Source organism: Fukomys damarensis, unplaced genomic scaffold, assembly GCF_012274545.1.
Source record: "Fukomys damarensis isolate Sample0158 unplaced genomic scaffold, DMR_v1.0_HiC HiC_scaffold_5, whole genome shotgun sequence".
Taxonomy (NCBI): Eukaryota; Metazoa; Chordata; class Mammalia; order Rodentia; family Bathyergidae; genus Fukomys; species Fukomys damarensis.
In genome coordinates this window covers 65,019,840-65,045,215 of record NW_022900917.1, presented here as the reverse complement: position 1 = coordinate 65,045,215, position 25,376 = coordinate 65,019,840, and the positions used below count along the sequence as shown (strand labels likewise).

At 46.7% G+C, this 25,376-nt stretch overlaps 1 protein-coding gene across 2 annotated transcripts in view; it reads left to right on the top strand.

Moving 5' to 3' along the window:
• Positions 1–22,965, top strand: part of Wnt5b (Wnt family member 5B) — a 103,610-nt gene extending 80,645 nt beyond the window's left edge. Inside the window, exons 4-8 of one of the 2 annotated variants that reach the window (XM_033760769.1) lie at positions 7,361–7,454; positions 9,002–9,138; positions 10,792–11,039; positions 16,433–16,725; positions 21,586–22,965. In XM_033760769.1, the coding sequence (XP_033616660.1) occupies positions 7,452–7,454; positions 9,002–9,138; positions 10,792–11,039; positions 16,433–16,725; positions 21,586–22,044 (1,140 nt within the window). In that variant the 5' untranslated portion in view covers positions 7,361–7,451 and the 3' untranslated portion in view covers positions 22,045–22,965. The remainder of the gene's footprint in view (positions 1–7,360; positions 7,455–9,001; positions 9,139–10,791; positions 11,040–16,432; positions 16,726–21,585) is intronic. The other variant, XM_033760770.1, reaches the window with a different exon arrangement.
• The last annotated feature ends 2,411 nt before the right edge of the window (positions 22,966–25,376 follow it).

Below are 25,376 nucleotides of genomic sequence, written 5' to 3'. Positions count from 1 at the left end.
ATCCCCACTGGGAATGCCAAAAAATACACTGAGTTTAGCCTTGTTCTTCAAGGACAGAATTTAAATCTTACCACTCCTCTCTGCCCTCTATCCCTACCCTCAGCCCTAACGTTAGAGAAACAACAGGAAAGGCACAATATTTACAAGATGAGATTTCTCAAAGGGCTGCTGCAAAATAATATGGTAGAGCTGATAAAACCCAGATGGTCCCTCTCTCTCAATTTCTTATTTTTATCTCCACTAGCTGTGGAGAAAGTAGATCATACAAAAGAAGGCCAGGCCTTGGAGCTAAGAGGATTCACTGAGCAGAGCCTGGAAGGAAAGGAAGGGCAGGGAGGGAGAAGTGTTGAGTCAGCTCTTGGGCCAGGAGCTTGTCCTTGTGTAGTGGACCCAGACCTGGCATTGCCTGGCAGATGCTATTGTGGTTAGCACTGAGGTCCTGCTGACCTGCTCTCCATTAGTCATCCTACCTGGATGTCTCAGCACCTAAATTCTGCAACATTTGTTTAAAGCAGAGATTTCAGGATCCTTTTTGTTTTTTGGTTTTTTGTTTTTTTTTTTATAATTGAGTTTATTGGTACAATCTAGGTATACAATACGGTTACATTCATCATTGGGATTCTGTACCTTTACATAATAGGTCTTGATTCTCATTTTTTCCCCTTGTCCCTGCCCTCCCTTCACCCCCTTCTCCCCTCCCTGCTACCGACCGTAGGGCAGCAAACACGGGATTTCACGAGGAGATACAGGTTCTCTGAAAGGTGGGAGCAGGTTCGGCGATGACAGTCAGACAAAAGCACTCAACACCGAGGTGAAGTTTGCCAATGCTGCTGCAATTTTATTTCTAACTCTAGGTGTTTATATACTAGTTTCAAGGGCACACCACAAGAGTGATTTCAGGCACAGGCAGGCATGAGAAAGATAGACAATAGTACTGTAAAAACTAAGGCCACAAGGTCAAGGTAAGACCACACCTATATACCATCACAAAAGCTAAGACCATTAAGTCAAGGTAAGACCACACCTATACGCAGTCAGAAGGGGAAGTTTGTAAAACAAAGGACTGGCTTCAGCATGTCACCTTCAGAATCACCTTCAGGACTTCACAGTCCGGGGCTCAGGGTCAGCACTTTGGCCGCCCGTCCTCTTGTGCCTCAATACCTCCCCATCTCTAGGAACATCTAATTGTTCCTAACCTTTCCTGGGCCCAGAATACAATTCTACAGATAATGAACAAATAGTAATAAAGACAAAATAGAACAGAATTATAAATGAACCCAATGTCCCCAAACTGCAGGCGGAGAGGCCAGCTATTCTCTTCACGGCTGACTTCGCATGTGGTGTGTGCCAAGGACTTCCAGGAGGCTTAACCCCGTGGGGACGATACCTCTGCTCTGGTTTCTGCCAGGTGACCGGCATTGTCACACAGACTCCACTGGAGTGGTCGTGGCACCTCCCCATTTACACTTTGTTTCCATTTTTTCAGTTTCTCATATTTTTTTCCTCTCCCTTATCACCTTTCCCCCACCCTTCCCATTTGCCCTACACCTTTAGCCCTTTACTTCCTATTTCACATTATTAATTATCACATTAGGATCAGGATCCTTTTTGTAAGCAAAAAAAAGGTTATGCACCCCATGAGACTATAGTTAAATTTTCTTTTTTTCAGCTTTAATTGAGTTTATTGGTACATTTTAGGAATACAGTACAGTTGCATTCATTGTTGGGATCTTGTATCTCTACATGACAAGTATAGTTGAATTTTCTACTGAGGACAAATATATAAAGACCCTCAAACTATTAGGTATTGATATCTTTTTCAACTTTTTTTGGGGGGGTTGAAACAGGGTCTCACTATGTAGTTGAGACTGACCTGGAACTCACTATGTAGCCCAGGCTGGTCTTGAACTCACAGCGATCCTGCTGCCTCAGCCTCCTGAATGCTGGGATTACAGGCGTGCGCCACCACGCCCAACACTCTTTTTGCACTTTAAATGTTTTTTGTTGTGTAATGTAACATAACACAGAAAATTACGAAGAGCATAACACATGCACAGTGTAGAAAATTTTTGTAATATCCATTACTCAGGTTCCCGGTAGAATGTTACGGCACCCCATAATCCCCCATAAGTGCCTTCCTCATCATGACTCCCTCCCTTCATCCTCTGAGGAAACTACTCCCTGATATTTATGGCCACCAGTTCCTTCCTCTTTTTTTATGGCTTAACCACCTTCGTATGGACCTCTAAACAAGAATTTTGCCATGAATTGCATTGCAGTGTATGTATTCTTTTCCACCCTACTTTTTTCTAACGTTATGTTGGTAAGATTCAGACATGTGTTTGCCTATAATTGCAGCTCATTCATTACATCCCTGCATAATATTTCATTGTAGCAGTAAACCACAATCAAGTGCTCTATCCATTGTACAGTTGATGGACATTGGTATATTGGGCTTATATTTAGTTGGCTAATGGTGCCACTGTTTGTTGTTTTGTTTGATGTTACTAGAATTCAAATCTAGGGCCACTAAACCCCTAATTCAGAGCTGCTTTTTTTTGGTACCAGGGATCGAACTCAGGACCTTACACTTGCCAGGCAGGTGCAGCACCACTGAGCTAAATCCCCTGTCCAAAGCTGCTGTTCCTGACAAACTTCTTGGTATATAAGGCAGTGGGACACTTTCATCATCAGAAACACTATTTTAAACTGTAACAGCTTTGTTGATCTACAATTCATGTATAATACAGTTCATATATTTAATATGTACAGTTCAGTGGTTGTTAGTATATTCAGAGCTGTATACCTATCAGCATAATTATTAAATATACTTTAAAATGAACTGATAAACACACGTGCACACATACACAAATAAAATGAATTGATAGTTTGATAATTTCAAGGATCAGCCTGGACTACATTGTGGGTTCAAGACCAGTCTGAACTACATAGACAGACCATCTCAAAAACAAACAAACATAAAACAGCTGGGAATGGTGGTGGATGCCTATACTCAGTGTTCGGGAAGCTGAGGCAGGAGGATTGCCATGAGTTCAAGGCCAGCCTGGACTACATAGCAAGTTCAAGATCGCCCTAAACTTACATGGTGAGACCTGGCCTCTGGAAATCAAAACAAACCAGCAAACAACAACAAAAGATGATAATTTCAAGAACTCACATGGGACCGTTGGAGTAGAAACAGGTGGACATATTAATTCATTTTAGAGACAGTGCTTTGCTTGCATATGTTGTATGATTCTGTGTCTCTCATAGATCATTAGCTCCCATATTAGGAACCGTTGGCTTATGGCATTGACATGTAGAAATTTCCCATTAAAATTCAGGTGTGTTATTTGGAAGACTGTATTACTTCTTACTGTAAGTGGCTTCTGGCAACAGTTCTTAAATTTTCATGGCCATTGGAATCACCTGAAGAGCTTGTAAAAACAGATTGCTGGGCACCATCTGTGAATTTCCAATTCAGCTGGTGTGAGTAAAGCTTGAGAATGTGTGTTTCAAACAGGTTGCCAAATGAAGCTGATACTGTTAAGCCCATGGGCCACACTTTGGGAAATCTGGTAGCTTGCTGTTACCTTCAAAATGAGAGGCCTGGATGTGGGGGAATCCATTCAGTCATTCAGTACATAAGACTAGGACATAAGACACAATTTGATGGATGGAAAAGAGGTCAGTTAGCAGGCTCTTGTGGTAGTTTGGAGTATGACAGTAGGAATGGAGAGTAGGGAATAAATTTTTAGAATTCTTTGGAGGGCTAGGGTGTGTCTTGGTGGTCGAGCTCTTGCCTAGCATGCAAGAGGCCCTAGGTCCTGCCCACAGCACCACAAAAACAAATAAAGGACTATGGAGACAGTCAAGAGGCCTTGGGAATTGATTTGATATGGAGGATAAAGGAGAAGGAAGAGTCCAAGATTACAGAGCTGACTCCAACACTAGAAGGACAGAGACCAAGCCAGATTGTAAGGTAAAAGCGTGATCAGTCAGCATCTTCACTTCTCTCCTTGGCTCTCTAGGAAGATTTCTTCCAACCATCGATTCATGGGAAAGGACTCTAAATCTTTGGTGCCTTTCCTACAGTGTTGCCCCTACAAACTAGAGGCATATCATTATGGGAATTGTCCTAGTAATTGCTGTTGAATGGAAGCCCTCCTTTTAGCAGTATCTCTCCTACTAAATATGTTGAAATTTTCTCTCTGTAACCAGACCACGTCACCACACGAATTCTTTCGTGCACTTTGCTTTTTGTGTAAAACCGACACATTCTTAAGGCCCTGCTCATTTCCCACATCCCAACTGTGATTGCTTCTTGAACTCTTCTGGCACATCCTGTGTCCTGCCTCTCAGAGTGGGTTTTCCCCTGCTCGACCAAAGCATCTGTACACTATCTGATCAAGCAGAATAGTGCCTTACTCTTAAAAGCTGCATATTACTCCTGACTTTAAGGAAAGAGCAAAGACAAAGCTGAGACCTGGAATCTTAAGATCTCTATTACTAGTAGATCCCAAATAAAGGGACACACCAGTAGAAGCAGCTTTCTCACTGGTGGATGGGCTGGTCTATGAAAGCCAAAAGGACTTTCTGTCTCCATGAGAGTCTGGCCTTCACAGCCTGCTTCCTCTTTCCTTAAGAGCCAAAAGAGGGCTATCTCCTTTCCAGTCAACAAATATTTACCTAGCATGCACTAAAATGGGCACTCTTCTAAACACTGGAGAGAAAATGGTGAACAAGACCATTTCCAGAGCCTTGAAGAGAAAGAAAAACAGAAACATCAGCATGTCAAATGATTCCATATAAATTCAGTTTTATGCTGTCAAAGTAGTCTTCTCTTGCTGAGGACATGATCCTTTAGTCAGTTTTATTGTTGAGACTGATCTAAAATTTCTTTCCACTTTCTTCCTAAGTCATACATTTCCTCACATAACCCACCCTGCCCCTCCCATCTGACTCTGTCCTCACTCTGGGCTGGAAGGATGTGGCCCCTTAAGGGAATGAAAACTGGGAACTGAAGGCTCGCAGAAAAAGGCAGAGAGCCTGAAATTCCTGTTTTCAAACGTGCACACCTTTAGTTTCCGCTGTAAAATGAGGGCAGAGTGGTCTCAGTTAGGGACCTCAGACATGCCACAGAGAAGACTTACAGGGGTTGGGGTTTATAAACTGTACCATCCCACATGCGCAGTGATTTGGAGAAGGGTAAAGTAGGCAGATTTCAGAGAATACCCTTCTCCAGGGCTCCTAAATCATGTAGATGATCACCTTATCTTCCCTTTTTTTTGGTGATACCAAGGGTTGAACTCAGGACCTTGTGCTTGCAAGGCAGGCGCAGCACCACTGAGCTAAATCCCTGGCCCTATCTTCCTCTTTTTTTTTTTTTTCCTTCTGTACTGGGATGGAATCCAGGGCCTTGTACACAGTAGGCAAGTGCTCTATCACGGAGCTACGTGCCAGCACTCGATGCATATTTGGTTAATGAACTTACTGAACAAATGAGCAGATGAGGCAGTGGAGCCGAGTGGCTGTCTGAGCTGCTCATTCAGGCAGGAGAGGAGTCCTGATTGAGAATTTTGCACCCGCCCCCAACCACCGAGGCACTACTACAGGAGGGAGAGTTGGGCTGGGAGTATAGCTCAGTGTTAGAGCATGCGTGGGAACATGGGTTCTCATCTCCCAAAAACTAAAGCCCTAAGTCCCACATACTCAAGTAAGTACTAAGTTTGGGGTGTTTGGAATGATGCTTGCCTTCTCAGAAAGGGTGAGCCCTGAGGAAATCCAGTTGTGACAAAGGCAGCAGAAGAAGTTCAACTTCCCCCTCTCTGGGGGTATTTACTAACTTTCTTCCTGTGCTAAAGAGGTTGTGTCCTGCTGCAAATCTCAGTAGTGAACTGCACCCCAGGCTTTCCACAGGTCCTGCTCATTGAGCCCTAGTCATCAGTTGCCACACAGCTTCTGGCCTGAGGCAGGAAGTTTCCCTTCTGCCACTAGTCATCCACACTTACCTTTCTGAGATGTCAACGTAAGAGGGACAAACAGCTGCCTGGCTTTACTTGGAGGACCTCTAGGAGTAGCTCACTGCTTGCCACCAGGACAGAGAGCGGCCTGAGGGCATTGGGGGTTTGTGTGTTCAACTTCAGGTGCCGCACATTTGGAAGAGCATAAAGCCATCACGTAATTTCCTAAAATATATATATGTATATATTTTTTGGTACCAGGGGTCGAACTCAGGACCTTGTGCTTTTGAAGCAGGCGGCGGCACCACTGAACTAAATCCCCAGCCCCTCCTAAAATATAATTTTTAACAGGCTTAGAGTTTGATAAAACTCAGGGGATGGTGGGACTAGCTGACTGGAGCGATTCCTGTCGCTGTGTATGTTTATAAGGCAAGGATGGGTGGGATTTGCAGCTCTTGGGAGGTCTGGCCCTAGCTGGTCTGTCAGTGGGGCCATTAAAGCCACAGGGACTGTTAGCAGGCGCTGCCTGGTCCTTGGCTCAGAAACAGAAGGCCCCTAATGTGGCCTCTGTTGAATATAGGATTTGCAGTGCCAGAAAGGTTTTACCGGAGCCTACTGGAAGCGGGCGAAAGAGGTGAGAGACCTGGTATGAGGGAAAGCTCAAGGATAGGATGTGTCACCCGTTGGAAGAAACAGCTATCTGGTAGCAGAAATGTGTGAGGCTAGATGCTGGATGGAGAGCCAGGAGCTGGGTGGGGGAAAGAAGAGGGTCGAAAAGCAGGAGGAGATAATCCCGGTGAAGGACTGGTAGGTGGAGTTGGGGATGTTTGGACAAGGAACTCTTTGAAGCTTTTCTCTTGTCCTCCCTACCCTGGACCTGGTCCCCTCCCCTCCATAAAGCCATTAGCTTCTGGTGCCAGCCCTATCTCTGCTCCATCTCTCTCTCCGGTCGGTTCCAGTAGATGCATTCACAGACCTCCTGCCCTGAGGGATGAGGTGGGGATTTATGGGGGGGAGGGGAAGGTTCCGGTCGGTTCCAGTAGATGCATTCACAGACCTCCTGCCCTGAGGGATGAGGTGGGGATTTATGGGGGGCTGAGGGGAAGGGGGGAGGGGGCATCATTTAGAGGAGGCGGGAGAAGTCTGTCAGGAAAGTAGGGTGTGGGGAGCTGTTAGTCAGCCCCGCTAGAGGCGGATCGTTTCCGAGCAGGCTCTGCATGACAAAGGAGAAGGAGCAAGGTTCTTCTTTGATGTGCACCCTGCAGGCCCCACACACCTGCCTGTGGGTGCCCCCCGCCCCAGCTGAGACCACGAGAAGGAAAACCTAAAGGGGGTGGGGCAAAGGTTGCATCCCACCTCTTCTGGATCCTGCTCGAGCCACCTTCCTTTCTTGGTAGCCCCAGGACAAAAATATTTCATAGGCTGCTGACCCAAAGCACCTGCCGCCCCCTCCCGGAGAACCTGGAGACCCAGAGCCACAGGACCAGCATGGTGAGGAAGAGGTGGGGGCAGCATTTGTGTGTGTAGTGTTGGAGGTGCTAAGGGGTCCTGGGAGAAAGACTCACATGAGATGTGGGGTCCCGCCCCAGAGGGAAGCTAAGGGAGGACAGAGGTGGGGGTGAATTGGAGGGGGCGTGTTTTTACCCTCTCACCTAGGATCCAGAAGCATGGATTTTTCCTGTTCCCAAGGGCTCCAGGAAAGGTGCGCTTTGAGATGTAGGCAGAGGCATTAGCTACAAAAAGCACAAGGCAGAGGTATGGGGAGGAATGGTGGTGCGAGAGGTCATGGATTTTGGAAGATGCATCCTCGGAAGAGGTGTTCAATGCAGCCCCTTCTAGGCAGAATGCGGAGGAGGGAAGGGGCCACCGAGGATAGCATGGCCTTGGCCATCAAAGCTTTTGGGATACAGGGTGCGCGATTCACCGTGCGGCTTTTACTTTTTTGGAGATGTTGCCTTGAGAAGGTGAGAAGTCTTCATTTGTATCCCTACTGTTATTCCTTAAGAATAAACCAGGTTGAGATTTGGGAAACCTGTTCAGAAGAAGGGTACAGAGGGAGATGGAAGGTTTCTATTTTAGGGAAGGCAAGTCCAGTTTATCAGTGTTTTAAACTCTACAAATAATGGTCAGATCAGTACATCTCTGGGCTAAAGGGAGAGATAAAAAATGAAGAGTAGAGAGGATGGTCCTCATGTCTCTGAATGTTGTAGAATGGCAAGTGTGCCCTGTGGCCGCCAAAGCAGCTTGCTAAATGCCACACTGAGCACATTCTTTCTGTTCGTGGTGCCCCCCCCCACCTCCAGGGATTGAACTCAGGACTTTATGCTTGTGAGGAAGGCATGGTGCCACTGAGCTAAATCCCCAGCTCTTTGTTTTCATTTAGTTTTTCTGGTTTCTTAGCTCATTTCCTTTGGAATTAGGTCTGGAGTAGGGTTCCCACATTTTGCGGGGAAAGGCCCAAAAGCCTTATGTTGAGAAAATAAGCAGTAAGAGGTAGATGTTGGAACTGGAACACACTTATAATTCAGCACTCTAGGAGGCTGAGGCAGAAGTATCAAAAGTTGGAGCCTGACCAGGGTAGCTTAGCAATTTAGAGACCCTGTTTCAAAATTTGTTTTCTTTTTTGTTTTTTGTTTTTTGAGCCAGGATCTCACTATGTAGTTGAGACTGACCTGGAACTCACTATGTAGCCCATGCTGGTTTTGAACTCACAGTGATCCTCCTGCCTCAGCCTCCTGAGTGCTGGGGTTACAGGTGTGCACCACCACACCCGGCTTCCTGTTTCAAAATTTAAAAAATAAAATAAAAGGGTGAGGGATGTAGCTCAATGTGAAGGCCCTGGGTTCAATTCCCAATATCACTAAAAAATGAATGAATGAGGTGGAGGTGGGAAAGGGGCCGAGATTTTAGAGGGAGAACTTGACTTTAGGTCCAACCTACAGCTCACGCTCTGAGCTTCCTTCCACCTCTCCCTTCTCTCCTGGCCTTTCTGTGAAATCTCGCATTTGCACACTGACTCTCCCTTTTCTTTTCTTTAGGGAGCCCCACTTTGGAATCTGCCAGTCCCAGCGCACTGGGGTGGGCTGAGGCCGACCATGCCCAGCCTGCTGTTGCTGTTTACTGTGGCTCTGCTCTCCAGCTGGACCCAGCTACTGACAGAAGCCAACTCCTGGTGGTGAGTTCGAGGCACTGCGGTCCTGATTCCACGCCTGGGCTCCTTTGTTAACGGGTCGTGACCCTACCTTAATCTTTAAGAATGGGAAAGGCCTTTCTCATCCAGGAAAGCTAGGAGAAATCTTTTGCTCTCTCAGGTTCTAAGAGGTAAGGGTTCTCTGGGAATAAATTATTCATTCATTTTTTTTTCTTCTGATCTTGTCTATAATCCTTTTTTCCTGGATCTTTCCCCATCTCTCTGGCATTTTTTTTTTTTTTTTTAAGGTAGTGGGGATTGAACTCCGGTCCTTGCACTTGCGAGGCAGGTGGCAGAACCACTGGGCTAAATCCCCGGCCCCTCTCTGACTTTTAAAAGTAGGCTTTTATCATTACTAGGTTAGTAAGAATGCTGACAGCATATATGAGGCCCTGGGTTTGATCTCTTGCACTGAAGAAGAAAAATAACCCTGTAAAGCTAGGCCTCAGGACACTGAGGCAGAAGCATTATTTCAGCCCAGGAGTTCCAAGGCCAGCCTGGGCCACATAGCAAGACTGTATCTTAGAAAAAATTATTCATCTTTCTCCCTTCCTTCTCCCTACCCTCCTCCTCTTCCACTTCTCCTCTCTCCCTTCCTTCCTTCCTTCCTTTTCCTGACAGAGAAATTCCTATAACAGCCTAAAGACCAGATGAGGGGTTTGCAGGACCATGCCTGACTTTCTTTCTGTGTGTTTTGTTTTGTGGCAGTGAGGACGAAACCCAGGGCATTCTGCCACTGAGCTAAGTCCCTGGCCTTCTTTACTTTGTTATTTGAGACAGGATCTCACTAAGTTACGTGGGCTAGCCTCAAATTTGAGATCCTCTGGCTTCAGCCTCCCAAGTAGCTAGGATTACAGGTATGTGCCACTCTGCACAGCTCTTTCTGTGTTCTTAAGGCTACTGGCATTGCCAGACCAACCTGAAAATGGCAGATAATCACCACCTATTTTGCATGGTTTTGCCCTGCTTGCTTTTTTATGAAGATGGCAAATCCATAGCTTTTTCATCTAACTTAACACTTGATTGTATCTGATTGATGGTGAACACAAGAAAGGTATCTGGAACTGCTGATCAGCAGTGGTTTAGGGGACGTTCAGGGGGAAATGGGAAGTGAAAACATTCAGAATGTGTTGTGCTGTGTGTAAATAGGGTTCATTTTAAAGGCATAAGGGGAGCTCCGCTTAAGGGAATTGACTGCTGCTTTGCGTCATGGACACTGCACTTGGGCTTAACTGAGTTAGTCAGCCTGCTCCTTGAACAAGGCATGTAGACATTTGGCTCTTTTTGCCCTCTGACTCAAATGACCAGTTGCCCCACCCGCTCTGTCTCCTTGCCTACCTCTCAGTCTTTAAGACCAGTTCACAATCTGGCTGTCTCCTTCTAAAGATCTTTTTCCTGGCTGATCACAGTGGATCCAGACTCTTGACATCTCATGCATCATTTCTGTTTGTGCCTTGGTTTCCCTCTGTGTGTCCTTTCAAGGTACACACTTCGTACCTAACTTCTCCTTCCAGGTTCTTGGTGCAGGGCCCTCTACACAGAAAGTGTTGAGTAAGTAGCTGAATGAATGACCTAACACTGCACACAGGTGCGTACTCACTCCTTGACCTTTTCCCCCTTTCTGTGTTGCTGTCACAGGTCATTAGCTATGAACCCAGTGCAGAGACCCGAGATGTTTATCATTGGTGCTCAGCCTGTGTGTAGTCAGCTACCGGGGCTCTCCCCTGGCCAAAGAAAGCTGTGCCAACTGTACCAAGAGCACATGGTCTACATTGCAGAGGGGGCCAAGACGGGCATCAGGGAGTGCCAGCACCAATTCCGGCAGAGGCGGTGGAACTGCAGCACAGTGAACAATACGTCTGTCTTCGGCAGAGTCATGCAGATAGGTAAGTGACACTGAAAGGTGGCTTGGCCACAGGATCTGTGCTTATCTTGCTTGAGTGCACTTAAGGCCCCTGGGAGTGGCACGCTGAAAGCTCAAATGTGAGCCTCACTGGGTTCTGTCTAGTCTTGGAAGCAGTGTTCAAGAAGGGAGAGGGTGGTACTCAAAGAAGAAGCATTCCTGATAAAGTATTAATAACCAGACCATTTCAAGTCCCTGTGGCTCTGCTATCCAACTGCACTCTGGGACAGGCAGATTGTGACTCACCCTAGGAGGGGGCGGAACATCTGCATCAAGTTAGAGTGGATTGGGAGACCCACCTACCCCTGCCCACTTCATTGCTCAGTGCAAAGTCTATTGTGCTCTTTCTAATCTTAGGGAAAAAACCCACAACTGCAGCCCTGAGTGTCTGTAGCATTTTTGCCTCTTCTGCTTGAACTCTTGAAAGAAAGAGAAATTTGGGGCCAAATTGATGACCGCTGTCATGAACCTGAATCAGATCAAGTGCTGACCTTTTCATTTAAAAGGCGTGTGTCCGGGTGTGCGTGTTTAAGGGAGTGCACACGACACCTACAGAAGCCAGATGAGAGGACCACAGTCTTCCCAGATTCCTGTCCCTTCCCCACTCCCTCCTCTGGTCTAGGGTTCTATGGCTGCCCTATTGCTTAGATGGAGTTGTGATCTGAGGTCTAATTGTTTTAGGTCCTTTTGAAATGCAATCTTCCCCTCCCTGGCAAGAAATTGAGAAATCCGGCCCACTTCTGGGTCTTATTCCCAGGGCCGTAAAGGGAAGGTGTTGGAGCATAGTATTCCCCTTCTTACATTCCCAGAAGACATTTTCCCATCAGATGGCTCATTCTGGAGTTACCTGGGGCTGGTGCTTTCCCGAGAATGATTCTAGTACTACAGGGGTTTGAGAGCTAGCTGAGGGAGCTAGTGATCTTGAAACCCTCTATTAAGAGGGATGCTTGAAGGGCCCCTCCCCCGATCACTTATTGCAGACCTCTTTCCCTGCCTCATATTGAGAAGTAAAGAATGGAGCAAAGTACACTATGAATCTTGCTGTGCTTTCTCTTCTTTTGAGATCAGTTTAAGGTGCTAAAAGAAATGCTCAGTTGGCCTGTGGCACAAGTCTGTACAACACTTGGGGAGGCTGAGGCAGGAGGATCCACTCAAGTTCGAGGCCAGCCTGAACTACATAGTGAGGCTCAGTGTCATTTGGGGTGAGGACACCAGGGTGACCCAGGTATGCAGATAGGCATCCTCTAATCATTTTGGGAGCAGATATTTATCGGAGACCTAATGTATGCGTGGCATTGGCTGGATCTTTCTCGTGTTATTTTGTTCCACTGAAGGACAGAAAATGAGACTTTACTTAGTGGAGAAGAAGAATGGCAGTGATAAATGCTCTGCTGAGTGCAGGTTTGCATAGTGGAGCTACTGGTGGAAGCAGCCACATCTCACTCTACCTTATTCTGTTACAAACTGGAACCCTGTATTTGCCCAGTTTTCTCCTTTCCTTTTTGTAGCTTCTTGGAAGACTCATGCTACTTACCATGCAACCAAAACTGTCCTCTTTTTCCCCCCTCCTGCTCCCAGGGTAGCTCCCACTATTTTCCTAGGACTTCCAAAAGGTTCCTTTCTACCTTGAAGTGGTGCAGAAGTCTATCGCCAGAGGGCAGCAGAGCAGCTCAGAGGAGCCAGGATGGGTGCCTCACCCGGCCTCTGCCTGGGGAGCTGGGAGGCAGCTTGGGTGGTTGTGGAAGTAAGAGGGTCTGGTATTTTCCTGTCATCTCCTTGGGAGGGAAAGATGTGGTGTTTGTGCAGCAGCTCCATTGCTGCTGGTTTATCAACCTTTTGTCTTTGAGGTGGTTTGAGTTTCAACACTGAATTGTTCACATTTTGATAAACCCTCAGTGTTGCTTATCCACTCTGAAGCCCCAGGTGAGCTCTTTGAGGGCAGCTCTTGTGGTCTCTACTTATCAGGCTGGCCAGATGCTCCCCATGGAAGCAGAGCTGCCTACAGTGTTTCACAATACCCACTTCTGATGGGCTGAGGCAGATAGTGACTACGAGTGACAGCTAAGGTATCTGAGGACATATTCAGATCCCGAGCCATCAGGAGAGGCTGAATTGTCAGAGTGCAATGTCTGGTGTGTTATATTCAGCTGCAGGTACAATTCCAAGAGGGCTGATTCAGCTCTGAACAGCACGTTTGCCAAAGAATGGTGGAAGTCAGACATATGTAGCTGGGAAGGGGAGCACATAAAAGGCATATTACTTGTTTTCAAACACTGAAGAGCTGTCAAATGGAGAAGGAATTTGATAATGTTGCTCCAGCAGGCAGAAGTTGTAGGGAGGCATATTTTGGTTTATTATAAGAAAATACATTCTGGTGATTAGAGTCCTTTTAAAAAGATGGAATGACAAGACAGTAAGATTGCATGTTTGAGTCTAGCCTGTGCAGCTTTGTAAGCCCCTGTGTCAAATATTTTCCTCTCTGCAGCTTTAACCAAGTCCTTTGCACTAGGCTATATCCCCAGCCCTTTGTGTTTTTTCATTTTGAGACAAGGTCTCACTAAGTCACTCAGTTGCCAAAGTGGGACTCAAATTTTTGATCCTCCTGCCTCAGCATCCCAGAATGCTGGGGTTGCAGGCGTACGCCACGATGCCTGGCTAAGGCGCTGAGTTCAGTCCCTAGAACTGAAGCAGGGAAAAAGGAATGGGTTGCTTTGAAAGCCCAGACACTTCTCTGAGGAGTACTATAAAAGGAATGCTCCTGTGGATGGAGGGGAGCTCTGGGCTCTAGCTCAAAGGCTTCTTCCCATTCCACACCACACAGAGGGCTGAGGGTACCTCTTAGGAAAACTTCTCAGGGATGAAGTCCTCAAATTAGGGCCCAGTGCCCCCAACAGTCTCTTCGACTGTCTTGTCATCCTGGGTGCTCACTGGCACAGTCCAGCCTTCGGCCAGACCAGACAGATTGCTGACTCTGGCTTTGCTCAGCACTGGTTCAGATGTCAGTCCTGATGACTGCATCCTGAATGGAACTTCCTCCCATTAAGTGGGTTTGTCTAGGGGCATTCCTATTCCACCACTGACTAAGAGCTGATCCCTGGTTAACAGAGAAAAACTGACTCATCCAGGGTGGTCTGGTTGCAGATGTCACTGTGTGGGGCAGAGGTGACCAAGAAAGACGGCGAAGTGGGCGATGACTCCAGGCCTGGCCTTTGGTTGCACACTACTGCTGCTCCAGACAGGGCTAGGTGATGTTTGCTGAGCACAGAGACTTCAGGAGAGGAGGAAAGGGAGAGCCAGAGGTTCCACGTGATTCTATATGAGATCAGATTCAATCTGTTTCCTGCTAAGAATCACTCTCTTCCTTCCATATCAGAATTCACAAAAGTATTATTGTTTCTTATAACAGCTTTATGGAGATAGAATTCACATCTCATACAGTTCACCATTTTAATACATTTCAGTGGTTTTTAGTATATTCACAAGGTGTGCCACCATCACCACTAAATCTAAAATATTTTCATTACTCCATAAAAGAAAATGTATACCCCTTAACTGTTATTCTCCATCCCCTAGTTCCTCCCTGTCCCTGGCAACCACTAATTTGCCTCTGTGAATTTTCCCAGTCTAAAGCATTTCATATAAATTGGATCATACACTAGCCAGATGTGGTGCTGTAATCCCAGCACTCAAGAAAGGTGAGGGAGAAGGATCATGATGAGTTCAAGGTCAGCCTGAACTACATAGTGAAATCCTGTCTCAAAAAAACAATAAATAGGACACCTACTCAGGACCCCTCCTGGAAATCCAAGAGCTATTCTTCTTATTTCCAATGAAAACGATTCTAGGGCCTGGGATTTAGCTCAGTGGTTCTGCCGCCTGCCTTGCAAGCACAAGGACCCGAGTTTGACCCCTGGTACCAAAAAAAAACAAAAAACAAAAACAAAAAAACTAAACTAAACTAAACAAAAAAAACAATATTCTAACTTACAAAAATTAAGTAAATAAAATTATACAATATGTGGCCTTTGGCAACTACTTTCACTTAGAATTATTTAAAAGTTCACGTGTGTTTAGTGTGTGTCAATACTTTATTTTTATGGCTAAATGATATTCTACTATATGGATAATACCATATTTTGTTTATACATTCATCTGCTGCTAGTTAGGTTGTTGCCACTTTTTGCCTGTTTTACTTTTGTTTTTTGAAACAGAGTCTTGCTATGTAGTTAAAACTGGCCCTAAACTCACAGTGATCCTCCTGCCTCAGCCTAGCAAGTGCTGATCACACTTTGTATCACCATGCCCTGCTCACTTTTTGACTTATAAACGATGCTGCATGCATCTTTGTGTATAAGGTTTTGTGTGGACATGTATTTTCATTTCTCTTGGGTGTATCATACTTAGGAGTGGAATTGCTGAGTCACATGGTAACTGTTTAATCTTTTGAGGACCTGCCAGACAATTTTCCTAAGTAGCAGCACCATTTAACATTCCTGTCGGTGATACAGGAGAGTTCCATATCCTGCCTTGTTACTAGCTGTCTTTCTGATTGTGGTCATCCTAGTGAATGTGAAGTGTTACCTCATTTTGACTTTGACTTGCATTTCCCTGGAGGCTGAGTATTATTTTTAATAAACATATTCATCGAAGTAAAAAAATACATCTTATGAGTATGTAAATGGTTTGCTGCACAAGAAAAAGGAACACAGTTGGAATTTCCTACCGGAAAATGATCTAGATATTGAGAGGGACCATAGTCTGAAATAGTAGGTATCATCGGTGGTGTGGTTCTCCAGTGCTCTTCGAGGTGGGAAGCAGTGTGATCCTGTGTAAGAGAAAGGGCAACGGCTTGAATTATTCTGGACATCGCAGTTCTAGTTTGCTTTCTATTCCTGGCTTCTGTCCCAGCCTGGCTACATAATGGCAAAGCAATAAAAAAGACAGATGGATAGCTCATGGAGCAGTGAGAAACTGCATCTGGGAGGGAGGGCTTCCAGCCAGGGTGCAGATCCCTGTTGCTCCCATGGTTTCTTCCTCAGTCTCATTCTGTTAGTCCTGCCTGGTCCATAAATTTCTAGATGTCCATTCCCCCTCCATTAAGTCTCCCTCCTAGGACTACAGGTCTTCATCGGATCAGGGTGTAGACCTGGCCTGGAAAGATCCCTCTGACTGTGTGTGGTTTGGTAGGGCAGACCCAGGGCTGAGAGGCCGGGGTAAGAAGGAAAGAAGGCAGCCCACTTTGAAAGGAAAGTTGTAACCATTCAGCCATGCAGAGGGAAGGGCTCCCCTCGATGCTAGCTCCCATCCCGGAACGGTTGCAGCAGAGTAGAGCAGCCGCTCTCACCACACCTCTCGTCTCCTTGTCTCCTCTTGCAGGCAGCCGGGAAACTGCTTTCACCTATGCTGTGAGTGCTGCAGGTGTGGTCAATGCCATCAGCCGGGCTTGCCGTGAGGGTGAGCTCTCCACGTGTGGCTGCAGCCGGACAGCGCGGCCCAAGGACCTGCCCCGGGACTGGCTGTGGGGTGGCTGTGGGGACAATGTGGAGTACGGCTACCGCTTTGCCAAGGAGTTTGTGGATGCCCAGGAGCGGGAGAAGAACTATGCCAAGGGGTCAGAGGAGCAGGGCCGCGTGCTCATGAACTTGCAGAACAACGAAGCAGGTCGAAGGGTAAGGTGCAGGCCTGTGCCGTCTCAGGCCATTTCTCAGTTGTCACATTTCTGTACTTCGCAGGACGTCCATCCAGACATACAAAGGAGAGTTCTTGTCTTGATCCGCCCTACTTTTTAATTTGAACAGATAAGAAGTTCAGACCGTTGGGCCTGATGCAGGATTACAACTTGTTAAGGGCTCAGGTAGCCAGAGTGAACTTTTAAGAGATGCTGTTGTTCATATCCAGAACCCAGTCAAAAAGCACATTTGAGTGCTAAAGGCAAATACACTTCTGTGCGAAGAGTCTTTAAAGACAAGTGGAAGTGCGAGAAAAAAACTGCCTTTTTAAGGCTGAACGAAGTTGTACCAATCTCACAGAAGAGGTGACTGTTTTCTGAAATAGTTTCAGTAAAAGTCAAAACACAGGTTTTCTGGGAGCTCAGTTCTGTGTGTTTGTGGAGTGTACCCAGCACATGTCCCTTTGTGATGTGCAGAGAGTAGTCCCTTTCCTGCCTGCAGCTTGCTCAGGAGGACCCTTTCTGAGCACGTGTCTGTCCCACAGTGGTCTGCTCTGCCACAGGGAGCCAGAGGCTGCCCTCTCAGTCATCGCAGCCTGGGTTGACAGGATGTGGGACAGAGCTCTGGGATCTGAGCGTAGGCAAAGGGCCTCTCCTTCAGGAAGCACCACAGGCTTCTTCCTTGGGGTGTGTCCCCACGTGGGTCTGTGTCGTGCCACCCAGTTCTGGGTCCCAGGCGGTAGTGAGACTGAAGACCAACTAAAAATGAGAACAGTAGTTTCTTGAGAAGACCAGAAGGGTAATGTTGGTTTGCTGGTGATTCAGTTACAGGATGTAGAACAGATAAATATATTTTTTAAATTCCTTTGTATATCAGCAGTTTACAACATCATTACCTGTGTTACAGGAGCATATGCAAATAAATGAACTTGAACATGTCTTGTATGGATCAGGATCTTGTGGTATTGGTGTGAACAGGACTCGGTAGAGCCGTGTACACATACTGTCATCCATAGTGTGACCTCCCTCCAGTAGAAATTAGAATTGGTCGTTTGTAGTTGAGAGTGGTGGTGCACACTTGTAATCCCCACACTCTACTGAGGCAGGAGGATCTAAAGTTTGAGCCCAGCCTAGGCAACTTAGCAATTTAGCAGGACCTTGTCTCCAAATTAAAGAAGAAAAAAAAACTTAAGGGGAAGAGGTGTAGATGTAGCTCAGTACAGAGGCTCTGGGGTCTCCACTTCCTGTATTCAGAAGCTAATTTTGTTTGGTCAGAACAGGGTGTGTGAGTGGGTAGAGTTAGTCTTTGATAATGTTAGGAGTGTAGAGTTGTGGCTCTCATCTGCAGTTACTGTGGTATAAACCAGGACGGGAAGCCTAAAAACAGCGAGCTGAATTCATCCCGAGCCTCTGTGGAGCTGCCTGCGTCCCCAGGTCGTCTGTGTGACATTCTGTCTGGTGTTCAGCTGGAGGAGCAGAAAAACAGTTAGTGAGAAGGACTAAGATCGTCTCTTTATCTCCTGAGTGCCCACCTATCCATTTCCAAGATCCTGGCTGCTGGGCATGGTGGTGGGTACCTGTATCCCAGCCACACTGGAGGTCAAAGCAGGAAGATTGCTTTGGTCTAGGAGTTTGAGGCCAACCTGAGCAACACAGCAAGATTCTGCCTCAAAACAAAAAAGGTTCTAGCTCAAATAGCACCTAGTCCTTGACATCTTTCCATTTCCTATAGACCCTCTTTTATCTGAACTTCAGGGGAGCATTTTATACCTTTCTTGAGGCATTTCTCACTCTGCTTTTCTCTTATTGAGGACAGGGATGGCCACCTGTACTTTTTTTTTCCCCTCAGTACTGGGGATTGAACTCAGGACCTTGCACTTGCAAGTCAGGCAGGATGGCATCACTGAGCTAAATCTCCGGCCCACCTGTACTTCCTTGCAACACATGGAAAGACACAAATGACTATATGGACAGAAGTTCCTGTATGGCCCCAGAGGACCAGAAGCTTGGATGAGGTTCTATTTCCTGCAAGCCGTGGACCCAGAGGAGAGAGCAGGGACATTGACTCTTCCCTTCTCCTTGCAGTCTTGACCCGACTCTTGTCAGCTCCTCACGTTATTGCTCTCAATTGTGTGTATGTTTGTGCTAGGCCCTTGTCTGGGCAGAGCCTTCCCTGGCTTCCTCTGTTTGCCTCCCAGGCTTTGGCTCCGCTTCCTCAGGTCTCCACACCTCTCCCAAGGCCTTTATCTCTCCCTCTCCCTCTGTCTGCTCCAGGTTGGGATTTCTTATCCCTCTCTATTTTTTTTTAATCCCTTCTCCAAGGAACAGGCCTCAGCCATCCATCACCATCTGGGGCCAAAGGCATTCACTTTCCACCTCACACCTAGACAGAAAGTTGTCTGGGGAGGACTCGGTGGTGGGTATTGAAAATAACCAGGACTAGTGATTTATGACAAGATTTTTTAAAAAACAAAAAGCTGATTATCTGGGATCTGACATTGTGGCCACAGACTAAATCTTAGGCACATTTTATCAGATGTTTTCTCTTGGCCTTTTAATACGTCTGGCAGGGAGCCTCTTTAGCACTGATGGCAAGGCTCACAGGGGGTGGTATTGCCTGGTCACTCAAGGGTTTCTAAGCATTTGTCAGATAAAAATGTTGTGCTTAATCCTTGTGACATTCCTGTCAGATACCAAGGTCATCACTTAGGACATTGCCAGGGAAAGATGTAGCATTAAAACATTTTTAAGTCAGGAGTGTCAAACATTGAAATTGTCCCCTCTGCCTTCTCCTACAAAAGGAGCTTATATAAATATGATTGGTAGTAAACTATGGAGAAATACACATATGACAATCTCCACAGTGTCTTCATAGAAAGGATGGATGAATGTCTGCTGAAGGGTAGTGACATCCTTTCTCTGGGATTTGCTTTACTGAAATTACTGTCCTTACCCCGTGGAGTCTGGCTTTGATTCTTTCCCCAAATCTCCCTGAGTGTTTATTCCCAGTGGAGATGCTTATCCGATTCCCCTTGTTGGTCAGTGACAAGGTACAGTGTTAGACCCTTAATGCCTCCTCCTCTCTGCAGCGCCAGACGCCTGCCTCGCCACCTAAACCAAAGACCATTTCCAGAGGAAAGTCAGGCTGCAGCGCAGACCTGGGGCATTTGGGCCAGAAGGGTATTTGCAGCCCTCTCTTTGAAGTGCCCGTTGGGATGAGGCATCGATTCCTTCATGCTGTAGGCCTGGAGCTTCCAGGCCTAGTGCCAGCACCTCTAACCGTGGGGAGGAGCTTTCCTCTGTCTCCTACTCTGAGCCACCTTGAAGCCCCAAGATGGGAATGCAGACATGATTGCAGTCTAGCTCCCTCCCAGGTGGCCCTGAACAGGTTACTGAGACTCCCTAGAGCTTCAGTCTCTCAGCCATAAATTAGAGGGACTAATGCCCTACCAGGGGAAAAAAGTCAGCGAGACTTGACAGGATTGCTGTGGGCTGATGATGGTTATGCTGGTTTTTGCACCTGCAGTGGTCTCTGCTTAGCACTGAATAAAGACACGGTCTGGGAACTCATGAAAAGTAATCTAAGAGAACCCCTTGAAAAATGAGTCCTGACTCAGTTGATGACAATAGCTGTGGCACAGGAAAACATTCTGAGGCAGACGTGCATTTTTTATCACGCCATCTGCACTTCTGGGCCTGCTGCCAGGGTTATTCAACACAGCACATCAGTGTGCTTTCATTGAAAAGCAGCTTTTTTCATTGGAAGCAGCTTTCTGGTCTAGTCCTGCTTTTACATTTCAATTTGGGATAACTGAAGTTCAAATCACTCCACGTCGTTGAGGTTCAGTGCTTGCAGGTAGGTTTGTTTTCAAATGAATCACAGCAAATAGCATGCCCACTGAGCCATGCTCCCCTTGGTTGTACCTTCTTCCTCCACCTGCACAGCTTCTGCTAGAGGTACATCTTGTGATGCTGGGGTAGACGAAGTGTTCTTGCTTACAAATGTGATGACTCTCTGGAGGTTCCTGACGACTGTGGTGTTAGTTACCAAACGGCAGTGCAGGAAAAGGAACCACATGATACTCAGAGAGTGTAGGATCTGGGGCAGCTTTTGGCTGGCCAGCACTATGCCAGTGTTTTTTGTTTGTTTGTTTGTTTTTTATTTTTTGTTTTTTTTTTACAGTTTTGGAAGCAATTGGATTGTTTCTTTCCTGACTTGTGGCTGATAATATGCAAAATCTGGACACGTTTTTCTTGACTTTCATTTATTTGTTTGAGACTTTGATCATGATGGAAATTTTGATCTGGATGTGGTGATGCTCACCTGTAGTCCCAGTATTTCAGAGGCTGAGGCGGGAGGATCACTTGATCCCAGGAATGTGGGATCAGCCTGGGAAAATGGCAAGACTCTCCAGGGAAAAGAAAGAAAGAAAGGAGAGAGGGAGTAAGGAAGCAAATAGTGAGTAAATTGAGGGGCTGGGGAAGTAGCGTGCACAAGACCCTGGTTTTGATCCCTGGAACCACAAAAGAAAAATAATGCAAATTTTTTCAAGGTTATAAAAATGACATTTATTGTAATGCATTGCATAAACCATGAAATAGGTAAAGCAGACAGAGAAAGTGCCCCAAACACCATCCTTGTAGGTGTGTGGCATCCCCCCGCCCCCCGTTCTGTGCTCCTTTTATTTGCTTTCATCCTAAACAGTGGAGGGTTCTGGAAGAGCCTCTGTGTGTATTTGAAAATCTGTTCGCCTCCACTGTCCGCGCTTGGTGTCCTAGGCCCCTGGCTCCCTTGCCACTCCCTTGTCCTCGTCCATCGGGAGTCTCCTCCTTCTTACTCCCTTCTTCCTTCTCCCCTCAGGCTGTGTATAAGATGGCAGATGTCGCCTGCAAGTGCCATGGCGTCTCGGGGTCCTGCAGCCTTAAGACCTGCTGGCTCCAGCTGGCCGAGTTCCGCAAAGTGGGGGACCAGCTGAAGGAGAAGTATGACAGTGCAGCTGCCATGCGGATCACCCGCAAGGGCAAGCTGGAGCTGGTCAACGGCCGCTTCAACCCACCCACCCCGGAGGACCTGGTCTACGTGGACCCCAGCCCGGACTACTGCCTGCGCAACGAGACCACGGGCTCCCTGGGCACCCAGGGCCGCCTCTGCAACAAGACCTCGGAGGGCATGGACGGCTGTGAGCTCATGTGCTGTGGCCGCGGCTACGACCAATTCAAGAGCGTCCAGGTGGAGCGCTGCCACTGTCGGTTCCACTGGTGCTGCTTTGTCAAGTGCAAAAAGTGCACCGAGATTGTTGACCAGTACATCTGTAAATAGCCAGGAGGCTCCGCTCCTCTGACACTGTCCTTCACTCTGCCTCACAAGAGTCTGTATTATATAAATCTATATAAATATATTTTATATTTGTATAAATAAATGGCTAGGTGATAAATAACCAAGAGAAGAAAATGGAAAGGAAAGCCTATTTAAGAGAACTTGGCCACCTGCGAGGCCTGGGCTTTGCTGGACCTCTACTCCCAGTGGGAAGGAGAAAGGTTTTATTTCCGTCTCCCTGGAGAGGACTCTCAGGATGTAGGATGTGGAAATACTTCCTGTCTATCCACCACCGCCTTGAGGAGCGAGGTACTGGTTGGATGGAGGAGATTACTTTGATCTTGCCTGGAAGACAGGAGGCTGCTAGATTGATGGTTTCCTGTGACCCCACTCTCGGGGTCCCTGTGGAAGGTGGGGGGTCTCCGCCTAACCCTGATGGCTTCAGGGTCTAGCCCAGAACACAACTTGGCCCAGGAAGGAGCCCAGGGCTTTCTTGCTATTATCTGGGTGCACATTTGCAAAACCCACACTGGCAGAAATACCTCCTTCCCAGCACAAGGAGAGGGAGAGATTGAAGTCACCCTAACCCAGCGACTCCCAGGCCTGTCCTAGCGAGAACCCTCCATGGTTCGTAGCTCCTGCACCAAGAGGAAAGGGGGTCATCTGACCTGCCATGGCACGAGAGGGGTGAGCTGGGTGTTTGTGCCTGGGCTGCAGGAACTGGGACTAAGTGAACGTTGCACTGTCCTCCCGTACGGGGAGAGGAAACTGCTGCTGCTGCTGCTGCTGCTTTCATCTGTCAAGGGACATATATGTAATAGATATATGTCAGTGGACTATAACACGTGTCGCCAGGTCAGAGAGCCTGGCATGCTCTCGTCTCTGTCCAGATGTCCAGTTACCCTCTGTATTAAATACCCTTCACTCAGGTTTCTCTCTCTCTCCTTATTTGGACACATGATTATCTTTAATGAGTCTCCTTTGATAATTTATTTAATTTTTGGTGTTGGCAGTGGAACCCCGGGCCTCATGCGTGCTAAGAAAGTGCTGCACCCCAGCCCAGGGCAAGCCTTTTCTTTTGGTACCAGGGATCAAACTTGGGACCTTGATCTTTTAAGGCAGATGCCATAAATCCCCAGCCATGGCAAGGCTTTTCTTAAAGGATTATTATTACCCATCTATTTCTGCTTTTCTTGTCTGATGCCAATCACACTAATCAAGTGATATGGCTCTGGTTCCCCCCTTTCTCTGTGCTGGGGCTCATGCATGCTAGGCAAGCACTCTACCACTAAGCTATACCTCCACCCCTTTTTATTTTTTATTTTGGGACAGGGTTGCTAAATTACCTAGGTGGGACTTGAACTTGCCATCCTCCTGCCTCAGCCTCCTTGAATTCTGGGATTACAGGCATGTGCCATTATGCTCAGCTTCTCCTCTTGGGTTTTTTTTTTTTTTTTTTTTTTTGGTACTGGGGAATCGAGTCCTCTTGAGTTTTGATCTGATCTTCAGAACTCTGCTAAATGTTAGAGAAGGGGATAAGTACATTGAAACTTTTTAGAGCACAAGTGTGGTGACTAGAGAGACAGAAAAGCACAAGAATTAATAAGGTAATACATTTAATCATTTTCCCCAAGGGCTAGCACAAAGCTTAACACTCAGTCAGTGGTAGTCATTAGCACTATTATGAACAAAGGAATTGCCTGATTTAAGTGTAAGCTTTATGTGTACCTGCCCCTTTCTTTCCTTCTTACATTTGAGGTAACACATGTGTTCACTGGTCCTTGGTAAAGCAGAGGCATCAGGGAGACTATCGCCGCCTGTGTATGTGGCACCTACAGCTTTGGACTCCAGTATCTGGGGCCTGGAGAGACTCAGGCAGAGCTCAGGGATCCAGGAAGAAAGATGTTAGTATTCTAAAAGAGAGAGCTCCGTTGTAGAGCCTTTGCCCAGCGTGCACAGGACCCTGAGATCGATCCTCAGCATTTAAAAACTTTACACTTTAACCTCCCAGGGAGCTGAGATTATAGACATGTGCCACCATGCCTGGCTTCACATTTTCAAGATGATTGTCCATGGAAAAAAAAAGGCATTAAGGCCAGTTGAACTCCAGATGATCAAAGCCATGCCCTTGGCTTCATTAGTAACCCTTTAATCATCCTGACCATATTTAACCCTAACAAGTCACACACATCAACCATCATAAGGGCTTAAACTCTGGTTGGCTTTTTTCCCCCACTGGCGTGAATGGAACCCACGAACTCCAAAATGCTACGCAAGTACTTACCACTGAGCTACAGTACTCTGACCCTCTCTCTCTTTTATTTTGAGGCAGGATACCAGCAAGGTGCCCAGGCTAACCTTGAATGTGCAGTCCTCCTGCATCAGCCTTCCAAGTAGCTAGGATTATGCGTGGCATAAGTACTTGGTTTACTTTCTTTTTTGTTTGTTTGTTTTTGTTGCTGGGGATGGAACTCAGGGCCTCATGCATGCTAAGCAAGTGCTGCAGTACTGATCTACACCCCAGCCACACATTCTTACCTGCATCATTGTTCTGCAGGTCTAGGAAGTTACATCAGATACTCAAAGAGCTGCAATCTAATTCATCCTTAGATACCCTGGGAAATTATGAGTGAATTGTCTACAATTCCCAAAAGTCACTTTTGTGATCACGAAGGGAGATAGATAATCCCCGTACTTCCTGCAGCACTGTGACAAGTGCTTTCTTCCTGACATGGGAGCAAGTTATGGGCAAATACCAGTGTGACTATTGCATTACATAGTGTTTGAAACCAGGTGGGGCTTGCAGCTGTCGGAAGTGACTTGTACAAATGTGACTGGAAAATGTGGAGACTCAAAGTGGAAGCAAAAGAGCTCTGCCTAGGACCAGAGATAGAGCATTAAGAGGTTGTAGCAGTCAGAGCTCTAGCCTGGAGGGGGTTCCAGGAGAGGATCTCCAAATCTTGAGCACAAAGGCCAGAACCTTTGTGTGCTTGTAAAAATGCAGAGCTCTAGCTCTCCAGCACCAAAAGTCCTCAGTTGATCTGGGCAGTTGCCTGTGACTCCTACTTCTGCGCCTTTCACTGGGACCTGAAGGATCCTATGCTGGTGTCCAAAGACTACATAGGTCTTCCAGTTGTTAAAAGCAAAACCAGGTTCCATGGTGTCCTGATTCCCAACCTGGTGATTTCGTGGCCCTGTGTAGCAGTCCCAGTACCTGAAATTTGTTATAATCAACCAGTCTCATGAAAAGACCTTTGCATTGGGTGTAATGTCTGGTCATCCCAGAATGTTTTGATGAGAGGGAAAGGTACAGAGCAGAACTGATTACCCTTGGA